The sequence below is a fragment of the Mesoplodon bidens genome, assembly GCF_964165515.1.
Source record: "Mesoplodon bidens genome assembly, chromosome: 3".
NCBI classification, from domain to species: domain Eukaryota; kingdom Metazoa; phylum Chordata; class Mammalia; order Artiodactyla; family Ziphiidae; genus Mesoplodon; species Mesoplodon bidens.
This window is the reverse complement of record NC_138178.1, coordinates 62,125,290-62,153,169: the sequence shown is the minus strand read 5'-3', so window position 1 is coordinate 62,153,169 and position 27,880 is coordinate 62,125,290. Positions and strand designations below refer to the sequence as shown.

Below are 27,880 nucleotides of genomic sequence, written 5' to 3'. Positions count from 1 at the left end.
AGTAAGTTAATATATACCTCTACATATCCAAGCAGTGCTGGATTTCCCTAAAAGTAAGAGAGAAGATCTTAAAGATTTTTATCTGAAACAAAGACAGATTTGCAGACAATTCATAGGAGAGAGAGCAAATGTTCCTCTGAGGGTACATTTCCATATGGAGGAAGAACAAGGGAGATGGGGAGGTTATGTGTACATGCCATGGTCATTTTCTTTGACTTCCAAATCAGAGAACCTACAAGGGAGATGCTGTGATGGTCAGCATTAGTTGAAAAGAAAGAAATCATCACATCAAACAGGTGTTATGTTGAGAGCCACACTGCGCTCCTTCCTAGGTGATCTATTCACCCTAAAGGAGGGAACACCAATGTTTAGGATATGTGGTTCTGTGTCAGAGAAAGAGACAGCATTTTTGAGAGAAGAAAAGTGAACTGAACCTTCCAGATGCCATAGATCACACCCTTCCCTACCCTACACTACAGATAATAACAACAATAACTAACTTTGAGCTTTTCCCATATTCTAGTCACTATTCTGGGAGTTTTACAAGCATTACTCTTCTAGTCCTGAAAACAACGCCAGTGAGGTAAGTACTCTTATTATCTCCACTTTACAGATGAGAAAAATGAAGGTCAGAGAAGTAAATTTCCTATGGTTATATAGCTAGGAAGTATAAGACCCAGCATTTGAACTCAAGTAGCCCATTTACTTTTAACTATTATGGTGTATTGCCTCTTCCACATTAACGTTTAATAATTACAAACCCATAAATTACATAGGATTTTTAAAATTTATAAAGGAAATATTTGCATACCTTGTACTGTAAGCTCTGCTTGAGCTTCAATTGTCTCATTTCCATTATCAGCTATACAAAAATAAGTGCCAGCATCATCCTCGGTGACATCACTGATCTCCAGACTACCACCTGCCAGCAATACCAATCTTTCAGAGCTGCATTAAAAAATATTGATACATTTCAGAACCAGGAAAATAATACCTGAAAAACATTCCACATAAAACAGATAAAACACTTAGGAGACAGTATTATTTATACAGCTATAGATGGACTGAGACCAACATAAAATATGAGAATTTAATTTAGTCCAATTTGCTTTGCTCATATTTCACATGCATAAATATCACAAATACAAATCAAAATGTTACAATGAATTATCTCCAACACTTTAATTATTCCCAAAGGGATATCATTTTTGTGACCAATTCTACTTCCCACAATCCATCTCTGCTTCTTTACTCTGCCCAGTTTTTTTTTGCAAATTATGTAATTTTCAAGTCTGGTATCAATCAGAGTCACACAACCACACCTATGCCATACTCAAATGACTAACAGACAGGGCAAATGTCAGATCAGAAACAGTAAGTCATGGGGTCACAGTGCCTACTGAAAGTTTCTGACGGTGGCTTCGCTAGGAAAGGGAGGAAAAGAGGAAGGGAAGGGAGAGAGAACAGTTGTCAGAGAGCAGCTTCCTGGGTGTGGTAGCTGGGCATGAACCAGCCACCGTCACGCCATTATCAACAAGGATGCTGATCATTACTAACCCAACTCTACAGAGTGACTTAAGTCTATTTAAAGAAAATATATATTTTTTATTTTTGTACAGGCGAAGTATTTTTATAAAGGAATTTTGCTATATGTAACATTGAGATGTATTATATATTATTTGAAGTTATCCTTGGAAAGGAAAATAACTACCAGAAGAAAATTTCATTTCTTCTCCCTACTCCCTCCTTCCCTTTTTCTCTCCCTCAAAGAGAATATTTAAAAAGAAAGCCAAATGATCCTATAACATCAAGGAAGAAATCACAAACCAACATTCTGATGAAATTTTTATAAAGTGAATAAGCTTAGTTAAATTTGGAGATTTTAGAGAGTTACAATTTTATTTTTACTTTGAGGTTCTACATCTAACTGATTTTCATAGGCAGATTTCTCTCTCAAATCTTAATATTGTTATATTTCCTATCTGTATCTATGCTCAACAAAAAAGTTTTGATTACAATTTGGCTTTTCATATGGAATTCTTGACAGGGAAAAAAGTCAGAGGAAATGACGACTATTCAGTCTGCGCCACACTTAGTAATTCTCATTGTAAGTAAAGTGCTATCTTGGCCTAAGTTTCAGTACACTGCGGGTTTGGGTAGTCTTCCTGAATCTGATAGGCAAGATTAAGTTTCTGGACAAAGAAAGGAAAACCAGAATCAGATTTGGTGACTTCTCTAAGAAATACCCTGCAAGATCATGACTAAACTTTATCAAGTGGCCTTCCAATGTGAACTATCTTAATTATTTCCTCAAATTACAACTTTATGTGATAGAGAAGCAAGACAACATATAATGGAAGAAAGTAAGAATGACTGGGATAAAAGAAACAGAGATAAGACAGGGTTTGGGTGCCTCAGAAAATAAATTTATGAAAATTAATATCCTATATATTACTCTTGGACAAAATCACAACTAAGTTTCATAAATGGAAAACAATGTTCACAAAAGGGAAACCAGCACTACACACATATGATACCCAGCTGAGAGGAACACAATTTGAAACACTAGCTGGTATGGTACCTTTGAAATTGAGGTATAGCAATTTATATCTAACACTTACACTAAAAAATATTCCTTATACTGCTATGCCTCATATTTGCCATAACTGAGTACGAGTACAGGAGAAGTCAATCTTTCTTAATGGAGCTTATTTTACTTCCCTTAAAAGAAGGCTGGGAGGAAGAACGTCCAGTAGCTTATCAGAATTCACTTAACTTGTTCACCTAACATATGGTGGCTTATAGTAAAATGGCAATCAAGCTTTTAAAGCTCCAAAATTCAAAAATGCAGGCAACAGAAACAATAAGTGAAAAAGCATTCGTGGTCAACGGACCCAAATTGAGTGTTGCTGGACACAGGAGTGTATGTATATATGTGTCTCTGAGTAGCCGGGGGTCAGCTGAGGAGAGCTTGGTGTGCTAAGGCTCAGGTCCCCAACCCCAGGCCGCAGACCAGGACCGGGACTGGTACCGGTCCACCGCCTGTTAGGAACCGGGCCGCACAGCAGGAGGTGAGGGGCGGGTGAGCAAGCGAAGCTTCATCTGCTGCTCCGCGTCGCTGGCATTACCCCTGAACCATCCCCCCGCCCCACCCTCCCTGGTCCGTGGAAAAACTTTCTTCCACGAAACCGGTCCCCTGGTGCCAAAAAGGCTGGGGACCGCTGTGCTAAGGAGACATTTCTTTAGCAAAAGGGAAAGGCTTTTGAGCAGATCAATAACAAGATCAGATTTAGTGAGGAAACAAGAGGAGTGGGGAAAAGATTACAAGTTGTAAAGTTAGTGTAATGGTTCAGAGTTAAAGAGGATGAATTATGGCAGCAACAAGAGGGGTAAAGAGAAGGCATAAAGTAATGACCAAGAGATTCTTAAAAAGCTGGATGATGAAGTTAAGGAGAGGGATTTATCATTCATTTAACAATTATTTATTGGTGTGCCTATATATGTCAGGTAGCAGCTGGGATACTGCAGTGAACAAAAACAAAATCAGTACTGTCATGCAACTGAGTGGGAAAGACATAAAAAATGGTAGTTCTACAAAATGGTATACCAAAAGAACTTGCCAGGAAATTAGAAATAGACATTTCGCTGGAGAGAATGGAAAATAATAATATCGAGAGCACAAAAGGACTTCTTACACACCCTCTTCCTCTAAAACAGCAGGAAAGGAAGGGTGGGTGAAAGCTAATCTTACATGCTCTCGTTTTTTTTTTCTTTAAACTTTTTATTTTGAAGTAACTGTAGATTCACATGCAGTACTAAGAAATAATACAAAGAGATCTCATGTACCCTTTACCTAGTTTCCCTCAACAGTAATATCTAGTAAAACTACAACCAAGAGACTGACATTTCCACCACCACAAGGATTCCTCATATTGTCCTTTTACATATAGCCACACCCACTTCCCTCCGTCTACCACCTCCTCATTAACCCCTGGCAATCACTAATCTGTTCTCCATTTCAATAATTTTGTCATTTCAAGAAGAATGTTATGTAAATAGTCATACAATATGTAACCTCTGGGGATTGGCTTTTTTCACTCAGTATAATTATCTGGAGATTCATCCAGATTGTTGCAATTATCATTCCTTTTATTGCTTAAGAGTAATTCCATAGTACGGATAGACATTGTTTGTTTAACCATTCACTCAATGAAGGACACCTGGGTTGTTTCTAGTTTGGGGCTACTATGAATAAAGCTGCTATAAATATACATGTACAGGTTTCTGTGTGAACATAAGTTCATTTCTATGGGATAAATGCCCAAGAATGTAAAATGTTAGGTCATATGGCAGTTGCAACATATTTTTTCAGAAACTGCCAAACAGTTTTTCAGAGTGACTGTATCATTTCACATTCCTACCAGCAATGTCAGAGTGACCCCATTTCTCCACATATTTGACAGCATTTGGTATTGTCACTTAAAAAATTTCAGGTATTCTGATAGGTATGTAGTGATATCTTGTAGTCTTAATTTGCAGTTCCTTAATGGCTAATGATGTTAAACAACTTTTCTTGTGCTTATTTGCCATCTGTACATCTTTTTTGGTGAACCACCTATCCATACCTTCTGCCCATGTTCTAATTCAATTATATGCTTTTTTTAATACTGAGTTTTGAGATATCTTTACACATTTTAGATAATACTCCTTTGTTAGAGATGTGGTTTGCAAATATCTTCTCCACTCTGTAGCTTATCTTTTCATCCTCTTAACAGGGTCTTTCACAGAGCAAAAGGTTTTAATTTTGATGAAATCCAGTTTCAACTTTTCCTTTTATAGACTGTGCCTTTGGTGTAAAATCTAAAAACTCTTTGCCTAGGCCTTGATCCTGATTTTCTCTTATGTTTCTTTTCTAAAATTTCATGTTGCATATTTTACATTTAGGTCCATGATCTATTCTGAGTTAATTTTTTACATAACGTATGAGACTCAGCTTGAGGTTCAAGTTTTTGTCTATGGATGGGTGTCCAGTTATTCCAGTAGCATTTGTTGAAAAGGCTACTTTTCCTCCACTGAATGGCTTTTGAATCTTTGTCAAAAATTAGTTGGGAATTTTTGTATGGATCTGTATCTGGATTCTTTATGTTATCCCACTGATGTATCGGTCTATCTTTACATCAACACCATATAGTCTTGATTACTGTAGATACACAGTAAATCTTAAAATCAAATAGACTGATTCTTCCCACTTAAAAAAAAACTGTTTTAACTACTCTAGTTCCTTTGCTATTCCATATAAATTTTAGAATAATTTTATCTATATTTACAAAAAGTCTTATTGGGATTTTGACAAGAATTGAGTTAACCTGTATATAAATTTGGAGAGAACTGACGTTTTTACTATGCTGAGTCTTCTAATCCATGGACATGGTATGTCTCTCCATTTATTTAGCTCTTCTTTGATTTCTTTCATTAGCATTTTATAGTTTTTAGTATACAAATTTAACAAGTTTTGTTAATTCACACTTAAGATGTGAGCATCTGCAAATGCTACTGTATTTGCAATTTGTGTTCACATGTTCATTGCTAGAATACAGAAATACAATTGATTTTTATGTTTATCTTGTATCTTGTGACATTATTGAACTCATTTCTTAGTTGTAAGTTTTGTGGATTCCTTAGGATGTCTACATAAACATATCTGCAAATAGGGATTGTTATATGTCTTCCTTTCTGATCTATATGCCTTTTTTTTTATCTTATTGAACTGGCTAGAACTTCCAGCACTGTGATGGTGAACTTCCTTAACTGGTTCCTAATCTTGATGGGGAAGTACTGTCGTTTGCCATTAAGTATAATGTTAGTTGTAGGTTTCTGTAGATGCTCTGAAGTTATTTTTCTAAGGTTTATTTTTTTTTAACATAATGAATGGGTGTTGAATTTTGTCAGCAGCTTTTTCTCCACTGATTAATCTGATCAGGTTTAGTTTTTTCTTTTTTTTCTTTAATTCTGGTGGATTGTACTGATTAATTCAGGGATACTAAGTCAGCCTTGCATCCCTGGAACAAACCACACTTATAGAACATATAACTTTTTATTTATTGCTGAATTCTATTTGCTAATATTTTGTTAAGAATTTTTATGTTCATATTCATGGGGGATACTAGCCTGTTGTGTTCCCTTTTTGTACTTTCTCTGGTTTTGTTAACAGGGTAATAATAGCTTCAATTCCTTCTCTTCTATTTTCTGGAAAGATTGTGTAGAATTGGTTTTAATTCCTTAAACACTGGTAGAATTCTCCAATAAAACTATCTGGACTTGCAGACTTTTGAGGGGGTTTTAAAATTACAAATTTAGTCTACTTAAGAGTAAGAGGGTTACTCAATTTATCTATTTCACATTGGGTTAGATGTGGTAGTTTGTGTTTTAGAGGAAACGGTTTGTCTAAGTCATCAAACCTACATGATGTATAGTTGTGTATAGTATTCCCTTATTATCCTTTTGATGTCTGCAGGGTCTGTAGGGGCATTCCTGGTTCAGTCCTAATACTGATCATTTGTGTCTTCTCCCTTTTTTTTCCAATTCACTGATTATTTCCTCTGTCTCATCAGTCTCTTGCTGAGCTCATCTATTGAGTTTTTCTTTATTTTGGTTATTGTCTTTGTTCAAAATTTTCCATTTAGTTCTCCTTTAAGTCTTCTTTTTTTTGTTTGTTTGTTTGTTTGTTTTGCGTTACACGGACCTCTCACTGCTGTGGTGTCTCCCGTTGTGGAGCACAGACTCCGGACGCGCAGCCTCAGTGGCCATGGCTCACGGGCCTAGCTGCTCCGCGGCATGTGGGATCTTCTCAGACCGGGGCACGAACCCATGTCCCCTGCATCGGCAGGCAGACTCTTGACCACTGAGCCACCAGGGAAGCCCCTTCTCTTTCTTTTTGAAGAGACTTTCTATTTATCTGCTGAGATACTCTATTTTTCCATTTGTTTCATGTGTGTTCATAATTCCTTGTTGAAGCATTTTAATGATGACTGTGTTAAAAATCTTTTTTTAATATATCTTTATTGGAGTATAATTGCTTTACAATGTTGTGGTAGCTTCTGCTGTACAACAAAGTGAATCAGCTGTATGTATACATATATCCCCATATCCCCCTCTCTTGAGCCTCCCTCCCACCCTCCCTATCCCACCCCTCTAGATCATCACAAAGTATCAAGCTGATCTCCCTGTGCTATGCAGCAGCTTCCCACTAGCCATCCGTTTCACTTTGATAGTGTATATATGTCAATGCTACTCTCTCAGTTCATCCCAGCTTCCCCTCTGCACCCCCATCCCAGGTCCTCAAGTCCGTTTCTACATCTGCATCTTTATTCCTGCCCTGCGACTAGGTTCATCAGTACCGGTTTTTTAGATTCCATATATGTGTGTTAGCATACAGTATTTGGTTTTACCTTTCTGACTTACTTCACTCTGTATGACAGACTCTAGGTTGATCCACCTCATTAAAAATAATTCAATTTCGTTCCTTTTTGTGGCTGAGTAATATTCCATTGTATATATGTGCCACATCTTCTTTATCCATTCATCTGTCGATGGACATTTAGGTTGCTTCCATGTCCTGGCTATTGTAAATAGAGCTGCAATGAACATTATGGTACATGACTCTTTTTGAATTATGGTTTTCTCAGGGTATATGCCCAGTAGTGGGATTGCTGGTTCGTATGGTAGTTCTATTTTTAGTTTTTTAAGGAACCTCCATACTGTTCTCCATAGTGGCTGTATCAATTTACATTCCCACCAACAGTGCAAGAGGGTTCCCTTTCCTCTGCACCCTATCCAGCATTTATTGTTTGCAGATTTTTTGATGATGGCCATTCTGACCGGTGTGAGGTTATACCTCATTGTAGTTTTGATTTGCATTTCTCTAATGATTACTGATGTTTAGCATCTTTTCATGTGTTTGTTGGCAACCTGTATGTCTACTTTGGAGAAATGTTTATTTAGATCTTCTGCCCATTTTTGGATTGGGTTGTTTTTGCAATACTGAGCTGCATGAGCTGCTTGTATGTTTTGGAGATTAATCCTTTATTGTTTCATTTGCAATATCTTCTCCCATTCGGAGGGTTGTCTTTTTGTCTTGTTTATGGTTTCCTTGGCTGTGCAAAAGCTTTTAAATTTTATTAAGTCCCATTTGTTTTTGTTTTTATTTCCGTTACTCTAGGAAGTGGGTCAAAAAAGATCTTGCTGTGGTTTATGTCAAAGAGTGTTCTGCCTACGTTTTCCTCTAAAAGTTTGATAGTGTCTGGCTGTACATTTAGGTCTTTAATCCATTTTGAGTTTATTTTTGTGTATGGTGTTAGGAAGTGCTCTAATTTCATTCTCTTACATGTAGCTGTCCAGTTTTCCCAGCACCACTTATTGAAGAGGCTGTCATTTCTCTATTGTATATTCTTGCCTCCTTTGTCAAAGATAAGGTGACCATATGTGTGTAGGTTTGTCTCCAGGTTTTCGATCTTCTTCCACTGATCTATATTTCTGTTTTTGTGCCAGTACCATACTGTCTTGATTACTGTAGCTTTGTAGTACACTCTGAAGTCAGGGAGCCCAATTCCTCCAGCTCCATTTTTCTTTCTCAACATTGCTTTGGCTATCCGTGGTCTTTTGTGTTTCCATATGAATTGTAAAATTTTTTGTTCTAGTTCTGTGAAAAATGCCATCAGTAATTTGATAGGGATTGCAATGAATCTGTAGATTGCTTTGGGGAGAAGAGTCATTTTCACAATGTTGATTCTTCCAATACAAGAACATGGTATATCTTTCCATCTGTTTGTATCGTCTTTGATTTCTTTCATCAGTGTCTTATAGTTTTCTGCATACAGGTCTTTTGCCTCCTCTAAGATCAGGAACAATACAAGGGTGCCCACTCTCACCACTATTATTCAACATAGTTTTGGAAGTTTTAGCCACAGCAATCAGAGAAGAAAAAGAGATAAAAGGAATCCAAATTGGAAAAGAAGTAAGACTGTCACTGTTTGCAGATGACATGATACTATACATAGAAAATCCTAAAGATGCCACTAGAAAACTACTAGAGCTAATCAATGAATGTAGCAGGATACAAAATTAATGCACAGAAATCTCTTGCATTCCTATACACTAACAATGAAAAATCAGAAAGAGAAATTAAGGAAACACTCCCACTTATCACTGCAACAAAAAGAATAATATACCTAGGAATAAACCTACCTAAGGGTGCTTTAAAAATCTGTCAGGTAATTCAAAGACCTGTCATCTCAGTGTTGGCATCAATTGATTGTCTTTTCTCTTTTGAGATTTTCCTCATTCTTGGTATGAATGAGTGATTTTCAACTGAAATCTGGATATTTGGGGCATCATATTATGAGACTCTGGATCTTACTAAACCTTTTGTTTTCAGCTGGCTTCTTCTGACACCCAGAGGAAAAGGGAGTTGTCACCTCATTATGTCAGGTGGAGGTAGAAGTCCAGGTTCTACACTCAGTCTCCACTGATACCTGAGGGGGAAGGGGGGACTCCTCTTTACCCCTTAGCAGGGTTGGGAGTTCTGGCTCCTCACCAGGCTTCCACTGATACTGCACCCCTGGCTGGGTGCAGTAACAGTAACTCATTACTGTTCCCCACATGGCACCCAATGACACCATGAAGAGAGGGTGTCAATGCTACATGTTGCTGAAAGTCCTGACTCTCCACAGGCCTCCTCTGATACCACTACAGTGGAAAAGGGAAGTTGGGAAGGAGTGTCTCTTATTGCCAGGTGAGATAAAAGTCCAGGCTCCCCGTGTGTCTCCACTGATACAGCAGGGGTGGGGGCCTCAATACTTCCCAGTTGGGATGAAAATCTTGGCTCTCTACTTAGCCTCTGACACCATATAGCAGGGAGGATGGGAGACCTCATTACAACCTGGTGAGGGTGGAAGTCTAGGCCTCCCACTTGGCTTTTGCTGGCATGGGAGAGGATGGGGCCACAGTTTCTTATGTGGTGTTTGGCTGGAGTACGAGTGATTATAGTCTAACAGTTTTTATCTTGCCAGGCTGCCTCTTTCCTGGTCTTTTGGCTAGAGAGAGCACACTTTTGGTAGAGCTTTTCTGTTTATGCCTAGTGGTGTTTCCAAGTTATCAGCTTCTTCAGCTCAAGCTGGGACATATGAGGCAAAAACAAAAACCAGGGAACATACCATCATGGTGTTCCTTTGGTCTAAAGGCCCCTAGCCAGTCAATCTTCCTCTCTCCACCTTTCAGAGTCTTATGTTTGTTTTACATATAATGGCTAGAGCTTTTAGTTGTATTTAGCAGGAAGAATACAGAAAAATACTACTCAATCTTCCCAGAAATGGAAGTCCTCTATTTGTTTTTTATATACTCTAATTTTTCTACTATTGTCAACTGTAATAACATTAAGCATCTTTATAACTATAACCTGTTCTTTTGCAGCTGGGTTCTAATCTATCATTCCACTAAAACATAACATTATTTAATTACTAAATTACATTTTGCTGTCAGTCACCTTGCACTTTGGCATCTGTATTTTCTAAAGTCTCCCCCTTTCAAATAAAACTACTCAATGAATGGGATACATTTCCACCACCGCCCCCACTTCAATACCTATGTTTGGTTTGGATCTGAACAAATTCGATCAAAAGATTAAGTAAATATATCAATTCTTAAGACATTTATAAAAGCCATGGAAATGTTTTAAAATATTCATTTTCAAAGAGGTCTTAAAATTAACGATAGAGAAGGATGTCTAATAATTTAAGATTTTTTTTTACTAGAGCCAGCCCAGTTACTACCTGGATTTCTAGCCACTTTTTTCTTTCAATTTCTAAATTTCTTTCTAATTTGAAGTCTAAACAATTTATTAACTAAGGTCCATCTACATATCTCATAAGGCTCTGGGAGAAACAGAGATATTTTGAGCAATTACCTGCATCTAACCTGAAGCACTCTTGTGTTCCATTCACCTACTTACATTTTCCTATACTACATTCAGATATTCAACCAAAATATATTGGTCACCATTATCCCTACTCAATTATATGCCAAGCACTATGCCTGGGTCTGGAAACATCAATGTGAACAACACCAACACTGTCCTGCTCTTATATTCTTCTGAAGCTTCCTGAGACAGTGATATATCAAAGCAATGCTTCTCAGACTTTTCTACCATATAACCCAAGTATTCAGAAGCCTACAGAACTCAAGGTTGGAAACAGTCTACTCAATCTTATATCTCCTATTTATCCTTAAAATTCAGAGTAATATTACTAGGAAATTACTAAATTTGTCTTAATTTTCTTCATAGCACTTATCATAAACTAAAATTTCATATGTTCATATGATTATTGCCTGACTTTTCAGCACTGGAATACGAGTTCCGTGAGAGCAAAAACCTCTATTTGGTTCACCACTCTATTCCCTGCTAGAATAGGGCCTAACATAATCAGCATTCAACAAATATTTGTTGAATACTGAATAAACAAATGAGAATCACAGAAATTCTCACTTTTATTTCTGACCTAAGAAATCAAACTCTTATATCATTATTTATCTTCAGAATGTACTTCTATGGTTATGAAATATAAAACTTTTAAAAATAACCTATCTCAGCTTTCCCATTCCTGATACTTTGTTCTAACAGGCAGCCAATTAAAATTTCTACTCTAAGAGCTTGAAATTTTTACCCCCTATTTTAAGGTTCCTTATGTTTCAGGTAGCGTAAGTTTAAAATAATTCCCTTGAAGTCTTAGAAATTCTTTGCTTAACATTTAGCTGGGAAAAAGAGTGGGGAAAAAAGGAAGTAAAATACAGCCAGAAGTTGGTGACTGCATAGGTATTCAGCAAGAAATCAGATGATACTTAAGATGATACTATCAGTTTTGCTAATGGAACATATGAGGAACAATCTGATTGTATTCTAGCATCCCCACTGATCAGTAAAGGTTGATCACCAAGCTGACTAGTCAGATATCCCTTTCCATGTCTTGTTTACTGAATGACACAAATTAAGATTATCTGTTTACTTTGAATTACTCAACTGGGAAGCTCTATACTTGCTCTGTCCAAATCAATAGCCACTAGCCACATGTGGCTACTGACACTTGAAATGTGGCCAGACTGACTCAGGAACAGAATTTTAATTTTATTTAATTTTTATTTAGATGTAAAAGTTGAAGTAGCATTAAACACAAACTTCACTGTTTTGGTAGAACTAAATTTCCCTTTCACCTGTACACTGTATAAATTAGTATATTTAGTAGTGCGTGTATACTAGAAATTTTAAAATTATATATGTGGCTTACATCACATTTCTATTGGAAAGCACTGCTCTAGGACAATGGTTCTCAACTGGGGACAATTTTGTTCCCCAGGAGACATCTGGCAATACCTAGAAACATTTTTGGTTGTCACAGCTTGGGAGTGCTATTGCATCTCATGGGCAAAGGCCAGGGATGTTACTAAACATTCTACAATGCACAAAATGACTTTGCTTGGTAAACAAAACATACCTAACTACCACCACCACCACCACCTCAGTCCTCTTACCAGAATACAACTGAGAAAAGTATCCATTACCTAAGGAAGTAATGAGGGGGGTTGGGAGAGATGACAGGTGGTTCATGTCAACAGAAAAGGCTGGTGTGTAAGATGAAAAATTTGTGATCATACAAGGAAGCTGGTATGATTTTAAAAGGCAAAAACAAAAGAATGAGGAATACATTTTCTTTTACTGTTTAAGTAAAGAAAAAAAGTACTATCGACAAAATGCATATGAGAGTAAGTGAGACGTCTCAGGTAGTCAGGATCAGAAACTCTTGCAACAATTTAGGGAAGGAGGTCCTAAGGCCTGAATTTAAGTGTACTGCAGCTCAGAAAAAAACCAATGGAATAATTAGCCCTTAATATCTTAAAAGCATTTTTTTCTTTAAAAATCCTAATCATATACGGCAATATAAACATATTTCAAGAATGATAAATGGGCATCATGATATAGTTAAATAAAAATGAAAGATATAATCATTTTAAAATTAATCAAGAGTCCCAAATAAGATCAGACCAAGCCTCACACTAAGGCTGAAAAGGCTTTTAGGCAGACATTTTTACCTTTCTGTGTCAAGTGCTTCCTCATTTTTCATCCATCTAATGGTTGGAGTAGGAAGTCCCGAAGCAACACATGGTAACACTGCACTCTGACCAATAACTCTGACTAAGGAAGAAGGTTGTTTCAAAAATACCAAGTCTGATGTAACCTCAGGATCTAAAAAAAAAAAAAAATTTAAACAAAAGACAATAATTAAGAAAGCACTTTACCACTTTAATGATAAAGAATGGCAAATTCCTATTCAGTCTGTGTGGCTTTATACAACAAAATAGTTTAAGCAAAAGTGACAAGAAAATTCCATTTAAATTAGCAAACATTTCTTAATAATTTCCATGTTTAAAACTTTGTGCTAGGCTCTCTGGGGGCCTTAAAGATGTACAAGTTATAGCTCCTGCTTTCAATGTGCTTACTGGTCATCCGAGTGAGATCTGACATGAATCCCCTTCATTTTAAAAGATAACATAAAGTAAATGCTTCATGAGTGGTACAAATAGAAAAAAAGATTGGGCAAGCTCAGGACCCTTAGCAGTATCCTCCCCACTCACAAGGATACCACAAGTGGTTTCTTTTCCTTCCCTACACCTGTGTGTTACTTCTGAAAATCTTTGATCTTCATGCTTTGACTTTCTCACTTAGACTGTCAAACCTTTGATTTTATAATGGTGCAACTAACAGGCTACCACTGTATGTGTATTCACTTCATACAGCTGCCCTCTTATGAGCATATGAAAAGGCCATACTCATAGGGTAGAAGATAGGGTTCTCTACTAGATGGGGGTGATATTTCTAATGTTCAGTTTTGAGAAAAAAGACTGTTCTCAGGCAGAGATGTGACTTTTATCCCCATACTCTTAGAAAAAGATGTTCTATAGCCATGGTAACCACCACCAGAGCTGGCTTTAAACTTATGTAACCAGTCGATGACAGTTCTGCAGCTATGGTAACAAGTAAACACCGTCTAATAGTTCAGTACAACTCACTTCAGTGAACATGCCTTTGAAAGCCAACCAATGAGTTTAACCAATGTCTTTAAAAGTCAGCCATTCAGTGGTGGAATCCCTTGCTTCTAAGGCTGACACTGCTCTCATCTCTGTAACCAACCATAAAACATGCTTCTATTACTGACATCAACCCATCCCAGCCTCCTAACCAACACACCAAGAACAATGTCTTCCCAAAAATTTTACAGGAGATTAGCAGTTTGCATTATTCAAGGTGACTATGCTTCACAAGCATAGCTCTCCCTTAAGTAAACAAAACATTCCGTACTTTTTGTTTCAGATATTTCATGGTGGCTCATCCTTTTGACACCAAGAATCTTATTTACTTGAATCTGGTTTTAGGATTTGCTTGACTGTTACCACAGATTTAGAGAAAAAATATGACCTCTGTCTGCTATCAAATATGCCCTCTGTCACATAAAAGCAAGTCAGGAAGTAGGCAGGAAGACATCGCTATATAGCAATAGTGCTTTTTCACCTTGAACTATTTACCTAGAATTAATCAAATTTTGATCAAAACAAACAAATCTGAACACATATTTATTGGCTTCTATGTGCCAGTTACCATTCTCAGCAGCAGAAAAAATTCCCCGCCCTAGTTGAGCTTACATACTAATAAGGGGAGAAAGACAATAAATAAAAGACATAGTATGTGAGCTGGTGATATGTTCTCAAGTAAAATGAAGGGGGAAGGAGAAAGCACTGGGGCACAAATGAAGACTGTTGTTTTAAACAGTGGTCAAAGAAAGCTTCACTGATAAAGTGATATTTGAGCAGAGAGGTAAGACCATGAGTCAGGCAGAGATATCTGAGGGAAGAGGATTCCAGGCAGAGAAAATGGCAAGTAGAAAGACCCTAAAGCAAGAGCATGTTTGGAGTGTTCTAAAAACATAAGGTGGCAATAATCAGAGTGAGGGAGAGAAGGGTATGAGATGTAAGAAGAGAGATGGGGGAGGGAGGTGGAATTAAGGTTATACAAAACCTTACAGGCCAAGGACTTTTAACATTTGCTCTGAGATGGGAAACCATTAGGAGGTCTTGCGCAAAGATGTGACATGATCTAATAAACATCTTAAAAGATAACTGTGGCTGCTGAGCTGAGAATACACTGGGATAGGAATGATAAGGGCAAGAACGATGATGACAAAGAAAGAAACTGCATTTTAAAAAACCAGTTCAAGGCCCATTAGGAATACTCTCAAGAGTGGCTGCTCATAACATTGGATAACATTGGCCTCCCTTTGCAAGCCAATCCATAGACTAAAAACATGCCTACAAAATGGTTATATATATAAAAACGGTCCAAACAATGTAGGGATGGTCCAACTCAGATTTGAAATGAGAAATATGGAAAGAATCAGGCATGTAGCAGTGGGAACAGAAGCTGAAAGGTCATGAAACACCAAGAGGGTAGAGGGACTATGAGGAGCCACAAGTGAGAGGACGTGATGAGAAAGCAGAAGTTACAGAGCTGAGAAAAGACGCACAAAACATATTATGAGGAAAGCCAGTAAGGGCAGAAAGAATGAGAACCCACAAAGAGAAGGAAAGACAGAAAGAGAGTGTTCATTAAAATGGGGGAGCATCGCAAAGATCCAAGAACTCTTGCTCACCAGTGTCTCTAGAGATGCTGTACTAACAGTTACTACTCTGCCCATCCCTTATATGAACCAGCCTGAGTGAGTCCCTGATTCTTATAAGTAAAAAGACTTAACTATAAAAACAACCCTATTACAGGGAGGTAAGAGAACTACAAAAAGTATGCTACTGGGGGACAGAGCAGAAGATAGAGGTTTGACAAAAGACACAGAGCTAATGTTTCTTTGGCCACAAAGAATGCCACAGATACTTTATTGCTTGGTAAATTTTTACTGACCAACACATTTGCTAAAAATCTGTCTGGTATGTTTTCTTCTTTTCTCTCCCTGTAAGAAACCGAAACTCTTTACGCTGACATTAATACCTCACCCCACACCTATAACAGTGTTTATTAAAAAAAATTCTAACTGAACAATTTTTATCCATTAATAAACATAAAGCCATCAGTGCTGATAATAAACTAATACCTGGAAGAACTTTTAATTCAACTTCATCACTATACTTTGGTGGCCCACCACTTTCAACTATGCAGCGATAGAGTCCCCCATCTCCTTCAGTTGCGTTGCTGATAACTAGTGTTCCACTTGGAAGTTTGGTAAGTCTATCATCCAGAAGAAGAGGCTGTCTGTTCTGTTCCCACCTCACAAATGGGACCAAATCTGCATTAACTTCACAATTCAGAATTGCACTGTTCCCAACATAAACCGAAGAAGGTTCTGGTTGGCTGGAAAATCTTGGAAGACCTAGGCAATAAAGAAAATGAGAAAATAAGAAGTAGTTAAATATTACTTTAAAATGTAGTCATAGGAACCAGGAGCAAGTCAGCCTGTGTGGCCACATGTGTAGTGGAGCCAGGGTCAAGAAGGTCCACGGGTCAGGATATTGGCTACATACAGGGATACAGATCAAGTAAATAAATGTACTAGGAATCACTGGAGTGAGATTCCTCACAGTTGAAGCAAGGTACAAATATTAAAAGCAGAAGGGTAGAATAAATCCCATGGTATTGCACTAGAACAGAGGTATCAGTGTAAACTTAACAGTTTTATCAAACTATAGATGTATATAGAGAGATGTATATCTGGATATAAATGTATATGCGTAAAATATATATACATTTCATATACAGTTATTACAGATACACACACACACACATACTAACTCTGTCCAGAGAGCCCAGAATCAATGTCACTTCAGCAGCAATGTGTACATATGGTGACCTAATCATGATTTCTAAATACCATTCTCCACTAATGCAGCTTGGAGAAATTGCTGATTCTAGGACTGGAGTAGGGAAAGAACAATATGAGTCTGGAAAATCTTGTGAGAGAAAGTAAGGAAGTATCTAAAGAATAACAGGGACATATCAAAAGGACACAGAAGTCAGATCAAAAGGAGTTTCCTCTGGCTAAATGTGGGATAATGATCATTAATGCAGGAAGAATCAAGAATGGATGCTAAAACTAGAAAGTGAAAGTTGGATGAAGAATAGGATATTTACAGAGTATCGAATTACTTCTTCTCAAAATACTTATTACTAATTAATAAAAGTACAAAATATTTATTAACTTTAGAGTAGAGAAACATAGTAGAGACAATCTTAACCAAGTAATAAAAGTTAACTTCTCCAGTAATGGAACAAAACACCACATGCTTCCTGATATGATGCACTAATAATACAGCATCACTTCTGTGATATTTCTCCCCAAAATGCAAAATCTGAATCTATTCATGGAGGAAAATTAGAAAATCTGAAATGAAACAAGGATAAACTGAAGAATGGTTTGAGATCGTAAGAATCTAAGGAGAGAACTACTAAGTAAAACTTGTAACCCTGGACCAGAAAGGAAGGGGGATGATGGGGCAAAGTTTCTGCTTTTGTTTTTTCTGCTACTAAGAACATTATTGAGACAACCAGTGAAATATGAATTGTATCTATGGATTAAATGATAGTATTTTATTAAGGTTAATTTCCTAATATTGATGGATGTTTACTTAGGAAGAGGTCCTTGTTTTTAGGAAATGCACACAGAAGTATTTAGTTTGGGGTAACATCTGCAACTTACTCTTAATGGTTTAAGAAAAAATTTTATGTGGGTACATGCATACTAGATGATAAGCAGATGTGGTAAAATGTTAACAATTGCGTAATCTGATTGAAGAATATATGAGATTTCTTAGTTTCATTCTTAAGACAATTCCACAAATTTATAATTATTTCAAAATAGAATATTAACCAAAAAAATGTAGTCATAAATACTTTGTAGATGCCACAGAATGTAATGGTTAAGAGCAGATATACAAGGATCAACTGCTCCACATCCTCATTTGGTACTGGCATACTTTTTGACTTTTAGCCACTCTAACAGGTGTGAAATGTGGTTTTAATTTGCATTTTCCTAATGATTAATGATTTTGAGCATCTTTACATGTGATATCAGCTACATCTACATTTTCTCTTATTAAATGTCTGTTCAAGTCTTTTGCCCATTAAAAAATAGGGTTGTTTTTCTTTTTATTGTTGGTTTGTAGTAGTTATTAAAAATATATTGTAGCCATGAGTTCTTTTTTAAGCATATACTGTGAATATTTTCCCCAATCTGTGGGCTGACTATTCATTTCTAAAGGTGCCTTTGATGAGCAGAACTTCTTCTTATAATAAAATCTAAATTATCTTTTTTTCTTAAAAAAAAAAAGAGCAGATATACAGAAAAACCTAGTGGTTACGGGGGGAGAAGTGGGGTGGGGACACAGGGGAGGGGGAGTGGAAGGTACAAACTATTGGGTATAAGATAGGCTCAATGATGTATTGCACAACATGAAGAATATAGCCAATAATTTTATAATAACTGTAAATGGCAAGTAACCTTTAAAAATTATATAAAAATTAAAAACAAATTTTAAGTGACTCTGATACACTCAGAACACAACAAAATGTTTCTTCAAAGACTAGCAAACATTAAATAATGAGAAACATAATTCCAGGTTTTCTAGTTCTATGATAGTCAATTAGTCTATATGGAAATGACACACAGGTTGTCTAGCTCTGCTACAAATTTTTTCTTATTTTTTATTTCAAGGGGATTTTTGAAGGAAAGAAATAAAGATAAAATTAACCAAATATCTACTTTTCAGAAATTGGAAAATTAGAAGAATTAACAAAGATAAACAGAAACTAATAAAGTAGAGGAAAAAAGGAATCAAATAAAACCAAGAACTAGTTCTATTTTTAAAAAGTCAAAATATTCTCCCTCCTGTGCTCTCATGAAAATGAGTAATTTTTTAAAATATAAACCCACAACAACATATGGGAAGTTGGCAGACAAGAGATTTCAAAAAGTTTCTGGATAGGGAAAGCAGATGGAGGAACTAGTAACTGACATATTGAGGCAGAAAACGCTGCAGCTTCTTTTGCTCACAAGTAGGAGGCCAGTTTGTCCTGCTGTCTTTGGAGAATTTCAGGAGAAAAGAGAGAGTGGGAGTGAGGCATGGGATTGACAAAAAGGGATTAACAGTGTTTGTATTTAGACTACCCAGTTACCTCACCTTTGGGCACAAAACACCCATAGCCAGGGGACTGTCCAGGCAGTAAAAGAAAAATTTCTGCTGTGGAGATATGAGACAGCCCAGAGAAAAAGACCTCTCATATTTAATTCTATGAACTATCTACTTAGTGTGCTTTCAAAAATTCCCCTCTTGCTTGACTTAGCCGGAGTCAGTTTCTATTGCTTGCAAACAAAGAACACTAACCAATAGTTTTTCAGAACGGCAATTTAGCAGGAGCATATTTTTGGGGGGCAGCATTTTTTTAAAAATAGTTTTACTGAGGTACAATTTATATATGATAAAGGCTACCATTTAAAGTGCACAACTCAGTGGTCTTTAGTATATGCAGAGTTGTGCAACCATCACTATCATCTAATTTTAGAACATTTTCACCATCCCCCAAAGAAACTTTGTATTCACTTGCAGTCATTCCCATTCCTTGTACCCACCCCTTTCCCACCCCCTTCATGCCCTCATTCCCCCCATCTCCAGTCCTATTCTATTCTATAGAAATAAAGATTTGCAAAAGTTTGTTCACTATACTACTGTCTACAACATCAAACAATCTTTATCCATCAAAAAGGGAATTTTTAGATAAATCACAATATATACAAATACAATGGATACTATGCAACTATTAAAAAGAACTTCTATTTATGTCTTAGCTTAGATATTATTTCCTCCTGATACCCAGGCCAAGAGCAGGTTAAACAAATCTCCTACAGAATGTTGTTTGCAGCAAAAGAACTTGGGTTTTGTATTAAAATTGCCTATTTACTTAGATATTAGGTCAAAAATGTTTCCTAAAGGATATGAAAGCTAAAAGGAATGATGAACAAACCTAGAAGAGGAGAAGAAAGAGAAGAAAAGGTGGAGGACAGGATTAATAGGCAGTGAGGAAGCCGTGAACAAAGGCCAGAGGCAGAGGATGAAAGGGAAGTGAAAACATTCAGTACTGCCAGAGCCTAAAATGAGGTGAGGGTGGTGATGGTGGTAGGGGGCAGGGACAGAAGCAGAACGGAGTGTTAGGAACGAAGCTGGAGAACTGGAGGTCAGCTCACGAAAGGACTCAACAGGCCTGTTAAAGAGTTTAGACATTAACTTGACGTTGTTTACTGGAGAGCCACTGAAGGGTGAGAAAGAGTGCTCTGACCACAGAGTGGAGACTGGGCTGGAGGAGGGAAAAAATGAGGTGGAAGACAGTTACAAGGTTGTGATGAGGGATGACCAGGAGCAGCCTCAGGAAGGAGCATGTGGATCAAGTACAGAGGAATTAGGAAGCAGAATTCACTGGATTTGGTAATTGGACGTGGGGGACAGCGGAGAGGAAGGAGTCAAGATTAAAAGCCCAGCTTAAGAACGTGAATGATAAACAAAAGCTGACCTAAGTGACATTACAGGGGCAGTCAGTCATAATGCTAACTTATTTATCAACATTTTGGAGAAAGTATGGCAAAAAGATTTTTGAAAGAAAGAGAAGAAAGAAAAAAGAGAAAAGGCAAACTGTCAAAAAGCCTGATTCTTTTCTCCTTTTATTTTTCTATCCTCAATCTGTGATTATGAAATAATTACAGTGGCTGTACATCACACTCAAATTCAACTTTGAGTACTTGGCTGCAAAGAGAAAAAGAGCCATCACACTCTGAATGAACAAGCAAATACAGCCTGTAGTGAGCAGGAGGTGGGGAGCCATGATTCTAGAGTGGGAACAAGATGGGAAACTACTGTCTCCGTCATATTCTTTGTTCACATGTTAGCATTTCACCAAGGTGATAATAAATATAAGACTTAAAACAACTTTTGTACAATCTGACCCTTAACAGAAACTTACTTCATCTGGTTCTCAAGTGTAGAAGCACTGATCTGAGGACTATAATATCTACTGCAAACAGTATGACCTCTTTAGGAACCACAGCTTATCTTTCTAGATCTTTAATTGTTCTTACACTTTCTAACATTTTTCAAACAGGAATGCGCTAAAAGAGAGTGAACTTTTCTCTTTACAACTTTCTGCTCTTTATATATATACATATATATCCTACGGATTTTTTTTAATTTTTAATTTTTAATTTTTGGTGGGCCTTCTCTAGTTGCAGTGAGTGTGGGCCACTCTTCACTGCGGTCAGCAGGCTCCCCACTACGGTGGCCTCTCCTGTTTCAGAGCACGGTATCCTACAGATTTTTAAATAATCCAATTAAATGTCATTTCCTTGGTTAAGGCATAAAGAACCAAGACTGACTATACTACAAGTTTTACAAAATCATGCCAAATAGTTATGCAGGTAGAGTAAAAGTTCACAATCAAAGTGACAATTTTCCTGCACAACTTCTTTTGCCATTTCCAAGTTAAAAAGGTAAAAAGACCTGGCTCAGTACTTCTGATAGCAACTTTAAGCCATCTAAACCATTAGAAAGTGGAGAAGTGCTGTAGTTTACTCCCTATAGCACTGATCAAGTCCTAGCATAATCCTATACACCTGGTATATGCTCAACAGATACTTGTTAAATGAGTGCATTTGCTGTAACCAGTTTAATGAAAACTCTAAGATAATACTGCTTTTATCAAGATTTACCCTTTATAAAAATTTTGAAAATACAAATAAATTACTCAACAAAACTTACCTGCTACTGTGAGCTTGGCTGTTCTGCTGACAATAGTTCCAAGACTCTCAACAGTGGCCACACACTGATAATAACCTTCATCAGGTTTATTGTGTTTGGAATGCACCACATTGCTAATAAATAAAGACCCATCTGGGAGAAGCTGGCGCCGATCGTCTGACACTAAGTTTAAAAAAGTTCCATCTTTTTTCCATTCAATTTTTGGAGAAGGTTCAGAATATGCTGAACAGTTTAGTATACCAGAAGAGCCTCTAATTGAGAGGGTATCCACTGGTTCCACCAAAAAATAAAATGGAGTGAATGTCCGAATGCTGGATCCTGCAAAAATAATAAAGAAAAAGAACAAAGTTAAGCAAAACTTTCCTCTACTACTGCTGTAAGAAAATATAACATGTCCGAAGATTATTTTTAAGTGGTTTCCCCCTTAGGTATGATACACAAATACAGTCATTTCACTATGAATATCTAATAAATAAAATCTACTTTTTATTAGGAAATCAAAATTTGACCCATTTAGAAGAACATTAGGAAAAAAGACCCTGCTAGCGGAGATAATCCAACCTTGTTAGATGATATGAGTATCTAGTAAAAGTTTTATTTCAAACCCTACAATGGGATTTAGAAATATTTAAAATTACAGTATTCAAAGTGAAATTTTCTACAGAATGTAAAGGAGGTAGAAAATTGAAATGATTCTTTGTTAATACGGTATCTCGTCTATGTTTACCAGCTATATTTCTTTCATAAATTCACTATACATACCCTTTGTCCATTTTTCTAGTGGATTATTCATCCTATTGACTAAAAGCAATTTTTGGACATAGCTATCAAGTTTTGTAAATGTTCTTTTTTCTACTTTGATATTATGATTTTTGTTATAAGAAAATACATTTTAACTACATAAAAGTAAATGTTACATTTAAAAAGGTTTTCTTTATCGCAAGAATATTTTTTAAAATTCAGCTTTGTTTTGTGCTAGTACTTTTGTGGTTTCATGTTCTATATTTAATCTTCATCTAGAATTCATTTTGATGTAAAGACCACTGGAGGGATCAGGTTAATTTTTCTAAGTCTTCAGCCAGTTCTTTGAACATGGAAAAAACATAATTTAAAGAAAACATTTGCTATAAACCCGATATTCTCAGCCAGAGAAAGCTTTCCAACTTAGTTTTACCTCTTTTTTTCACGAGAACTACTGATCAACTCCTTTGTGAACAACTCGAGTTGGAACCAGATTTCTTCATATGAACAAATGAAACCAAGACTTTTTCAAATATATATCTACACAGCCCTTTATTTATAGGTTATTTACATTATGAATTTAAGTATGACACTAATTCTTTATTACATAATAAAAGAATAGTTATAAATAAATATGAAACACACTGGCAGAGGAAAGGAAATAATATTCACTTGGTTTAACATTTTCCAACACTTACAATGATAAACAAATTCCAAATAGACTAAGCACCCTTTCCCAAACACCATGAGGGGTTTCAATCCCCATTTGATGAATATGAAACTGATTCTTCAAGTCCTAAAACTCTTGAAAGTGAGCTTTAGGAATTTTTCAGAAGTAACCTACAGTAATTTGCTTCTGATTACTATAAAAATTTTTATATTGCATTAATTTACTGGAACTATAGTAAAATAAATCAAAATATAAACTTCAAGGCAGTAAAAAATGGTTAGATAAGAAAATAGTTATACAGAAAAGGTATAAAGGTAATTTAAGTCTTCATTATACCACCCAAATTTAAACAACTCAGAGATGTATTAGATTGGCAGTTAAATTATGCAAATTAACAATTTAAAATAGTCATTACCTATATTAATAAAAAAAATTAATTAAAAAATTTGGACAAAGTCTTTGCCATTTGACAAAAAATACAAAAAAAAATTACACCAATGTAAATCTTTTACAGTTTAATGTTCTATCTTGATTTTGATTTTATTTCATTTAAGAAGCCTATGCCATATCAACCAAGTTGAACAAAAGAGTATATGTGTTCAAAAAATTAAGAAAGGGCTTCCCTGGTGGCGCAGTGGTTGAGAGCCCGCCTGCCGATGCAGGGGACACGGGTTCGTGCCCCAGTCCGGGAAGATCCCACATGCCGCGGAGCAGCTGGGCCCGTGAGCCATGGCCGTTGAGCCTGCGCGTCCAGAGCCTGTGCTCTGCAACGGGAGAGGCCACAACAGCGTGAGGCCAACATACCACAAAAAAAAAAAAAAAAAAAAAAAAAAAATTAAGAAAAAATTATACTCATGAAAGTTTACAAATGCCTTTGAAAAATCAAGGCACTTCAAAATTTTACCAAAAATATCCATCCATTCAGTATACTTAGAATATAGCATTGCTTAAATATTTACATTTATCATCTTTTATGTTATTCCCTCAGCAGGGGGTGACCTAGTATATTCTTCCTTCACTTAAAATCTCTCAAAGGCTTGCCACTACTTTTTATTTTTAAAAAAATCTAAATAAACTCCTAAACTGGCTTGCCGCATCACTCTGTGATTGGCCTCTGCCTACTCTCCAGGCCCCTCCCCTTGAATCATTCTTCCTTCACCCGGTAAAGCATGCTGCACTCCTGTCATACAACATCTGCCCTCTTCACACAAGCTATTCCCACCAGCACCCCTCTCCAATTAACTACTAGTCTTCCCTCAAGCTCAGCTTAAATATCACTTTCTCAGAAAAGCTATCTGTCCCTAAAGCCCAGGCAAGATTAGTTTGCCCTGTTACAAGCAGGCATGGCATAAAGTAATCTACCCACATAGCATTTCAAATGTATGCATCTTTAAATGTTTGTAATAACTTATTAAGGCAGAGAGAGTCGCCAATTTTCTTGGTTCCTGGTACCCTTATTTGTTCAGTAATTTTTTTCATGAATTCCTTAGGCTAAAAGAAATACCTAAGAGTTCTGGTTGTTAGGTTCAAATGAATGAATAAATACTTGTGTCTTAACAAGTTAGTACCCTTTTGAAAAAATAATACACATAAATTGAAAGATATTTTAACTTCATCTTTCAGTAACCACAATTACTTATTATGGGATGTGTGCACCTACTGGGCTTTGCACAACTTCTCAAACCTTGAAATCCCATTGGACATTGCCATCCTCATTTCCTGTTCCACACATTTCTGCATGATACTTGCTTTTTATCACAGTGACCACCAAAAACTCAACTTCACAAAGATATCGCAGCATCAAGATGAAAGCAGCACAATCAAATGTTGAACTGTGAACTACCTTGACCTAGAAGTTTACATGGTGTCTAACAGATATGTTTCCCTAAAAAAATCTGAAATATTCCTGTAAGTTCACTGAGGCGCTGTGGGGTATCTCAGGGTACAGTTTGGGAACTGCTGGTTTACAATCTATCTTTCTCCAGTGTTTTTATTCACCATATTCCCAGTGCCCACCTAGCACAGTGGATGGTATCAATCTTTAGATTATACAACCAGATAACTTCTAAAAACTTCCACTGCTTAAAGTATTAATGAGACCACAGGTTCCATTCCAATATAGGCAATTAGTATCACTCTCTTGCATAATATAACTTACTAACAAGCAGGGTTTTCATTAATTTTGATGAGTTTTTTTTAAAAAATTATATAGAAGAGCAAAGAAAACCAAGAAGAGCCAAAATAATTTAGAAGAACAAAGTAAAGTAACTGCACTCATCAGTTACCAGTATTTATAAAGCTACAGTAATTAAGCCACTATGTTCTGAAACAGGGAAAAACAGAGTCACATAACAAGCTACAGAGCCCCAAAACAAAGCTATATATATTTGGAAACTTAATATGCAGTAGAGATGGCATTTTGGGAAAAGGATGAATTACTCAACAAATGCTACTAGGGCAACTAGTTATCCATAGAGGAGAAAACTGGGACATCTACTCACAACATATAATAGACACGTGTTTCTGTGTATCAGGCACTGTTCTAAACATTATTTACATACTAACCATACAATCTTCACTACTATCTTATGAGATAGGTACTATTATTATTCCCATTTTAAAGGAGGAAACTGAAGCACAGAAATGTTAATTAACTTGTCCAAGGTCACACAGGTACAGTAAATGACAGAACCAGAGTCTGTGATCTTAACCACACTGCACCACCACTCATATACATATAGAAAAATACATTCCAGACTTATAAAAAAATTAAGTCATAAAAATTTTAGGAAAATACAGGGAGAGAGTACCCTGGAGTTAGGCAACCTTTTAAATCAAAATAGGAAACCTCAAAGCTAGAAAAGATAGATTTGCTTTACTTCACTGTGTTTAAATTAAAAAACAAAACAAAACAAAAAAACTCTTGTATGGCAAAATATCATAACAAAGCAAAAGAGACCAGACTGGAGGAAAATATATCACATATAACAGGTAAAAAATTTAAAAGGTCACACCACTCAACAGAGGGTGAAACTGTGTTCCAATAAAACTTTATTTACAAAAACAGTCAGCAGGATGGATTTGATCCATTGGCTGTAGTTTACTGATTCCTGCCTTAGAATATTTAGCAAGCAAAAAACGAGTAAGCTATGTTTCAACTGATCTGAAATGAGTTCTGTGAAAAATGGACAATGCAGACATATGCGTATGATTGTAGGAGCACTGAGAAACATAGGAAAGTACACTTCAGGTTGTTACGACCTGTCACTGGGAGGGGAAAGATGGGAGGGGACTGGTGGGGGATGGGGGGACAGGGAGGGAGGATAAAAATCCCCAAGCACAAGTAAAACAATTCTGTGATAAAAATCAGCTTGTATGTAATCCACTGATAAATATTATAAACATGTATGTGGTAGATATGGGTGTATGTTTACACTTGTGTGAATACCTAAAGGGATAGACTTAACTAGTCACCAAAACGGGGATCATCTCAGTGTGGTGAGATTTCAGTTGCTTTTTAACTATTTCTTTCATCTTTGGTATTGTCTGAATATTTTACATTAAAAATAGTATTGTTTCTTTAAGCAGAAATAAAGCTATTTTCATCTTTATATTTAGTGTACATAGGAGGGGACAATATGAAAAGTCTGGGGTATATTCATATACTTAGATTGAATGACTGTCAAAATACATATATTTGTTAAATAAAAAACATTCAAGTTTTAAAATGTGTATAACATGACCCCACTTATATTAAAATATATGTACACAGGTATATATATATGTGTGTGTGTGTATGCATATAATTAAATGTAAATATAGAGGGGAAAGTCTGGAAGAAAAGTCAACAGAGTTTTCTCCTGGGGAGAGCAGCAGGATTGAGCTGCTGATGGAGAGCGTATAGGGAGAAGGCTTTTTACTCCATGGATTTCTGTATTATTCACTTTTAAAAATATGAACAATTGCTTATACATTCTTCTTGTCATCTTTTTATTTTATGATAAAAATTTTTTTGTTGGTGGTGGTGATTAATCCTTTGCTGAGGACAGAGGTTTATTTTTCAAAAGATCCATCACCACTGTCTTTAACCACTTTTCCTTTGTCACAGTAGAAGAGTTATCAGACACTCACTCCCTGGCTGACTTCGTATAAAAACTGTCCTGTACTTCTCACCAGGGTCCTGATTCCCTATCCACTTAAGTTTGCTTAATTTTAGTTTACTACAACTAGAGTCACTGTACAAATTATTCTGAAATAGGCTTAATGATTCTATCTGATCTCTTCTACGTTCCCAGGTCTCTGAAAATTTCTCACTTCTTAATGGAATAGCTCTCACTTCTTGATAGACTATTCCTCACTTTTTGATAGAATATTTCACACTTCTCGACAGAATTCCATCTTATGAAAGGAAAATATCCACAGGGAACTCATTTCAGTTGGAATCCCCCCACCCCCAAATATCAACAAACCATAACACTCACTGCACACTTTAATTATGTGGCCAATAATTATTCTAAATTTTACTGTACCCAGAGTAAAAAAAAAAACCCAACAAAACACCACGTA

General features: G+C 36.4%; 1 protein-coding gene across 5 annotated transcripts in view; it reads right to left on the bottom strand.

The window, feature by feature from the left end:
- The window catches only part of NEO1 (neogenin 1), a 246,175-nt gene that overhangs the window by 155,622 nt on the left and 62,673 nt on the right, over nt 1–27,880 (bottom strand). For all 5 annotated transcript variants that reach the window (XM_081229240.1, XM_081229243.1, XM_081229241.1 and 2 more), the window contains exons 2-5: nt 21,904–22,221; nt 16,203–16,478; nt 13,138–13,291; nt 812–948 (exon numbers count right to left, since the gene is read on the bottom strand). In XM_081229240.1, coding sequence (XP_081085366.1) covers nt 812–948; nt 13,138–13,291; nt 16,203–16,478; nt 21,904–22,221 — 885 coding nt within the window. The remainder of the gene's footprint in view (nt 1–811; nt 949–13,137; nt 13,292–16,202; nt 16,479–21,903; nt 22,222–27,880) is intronic.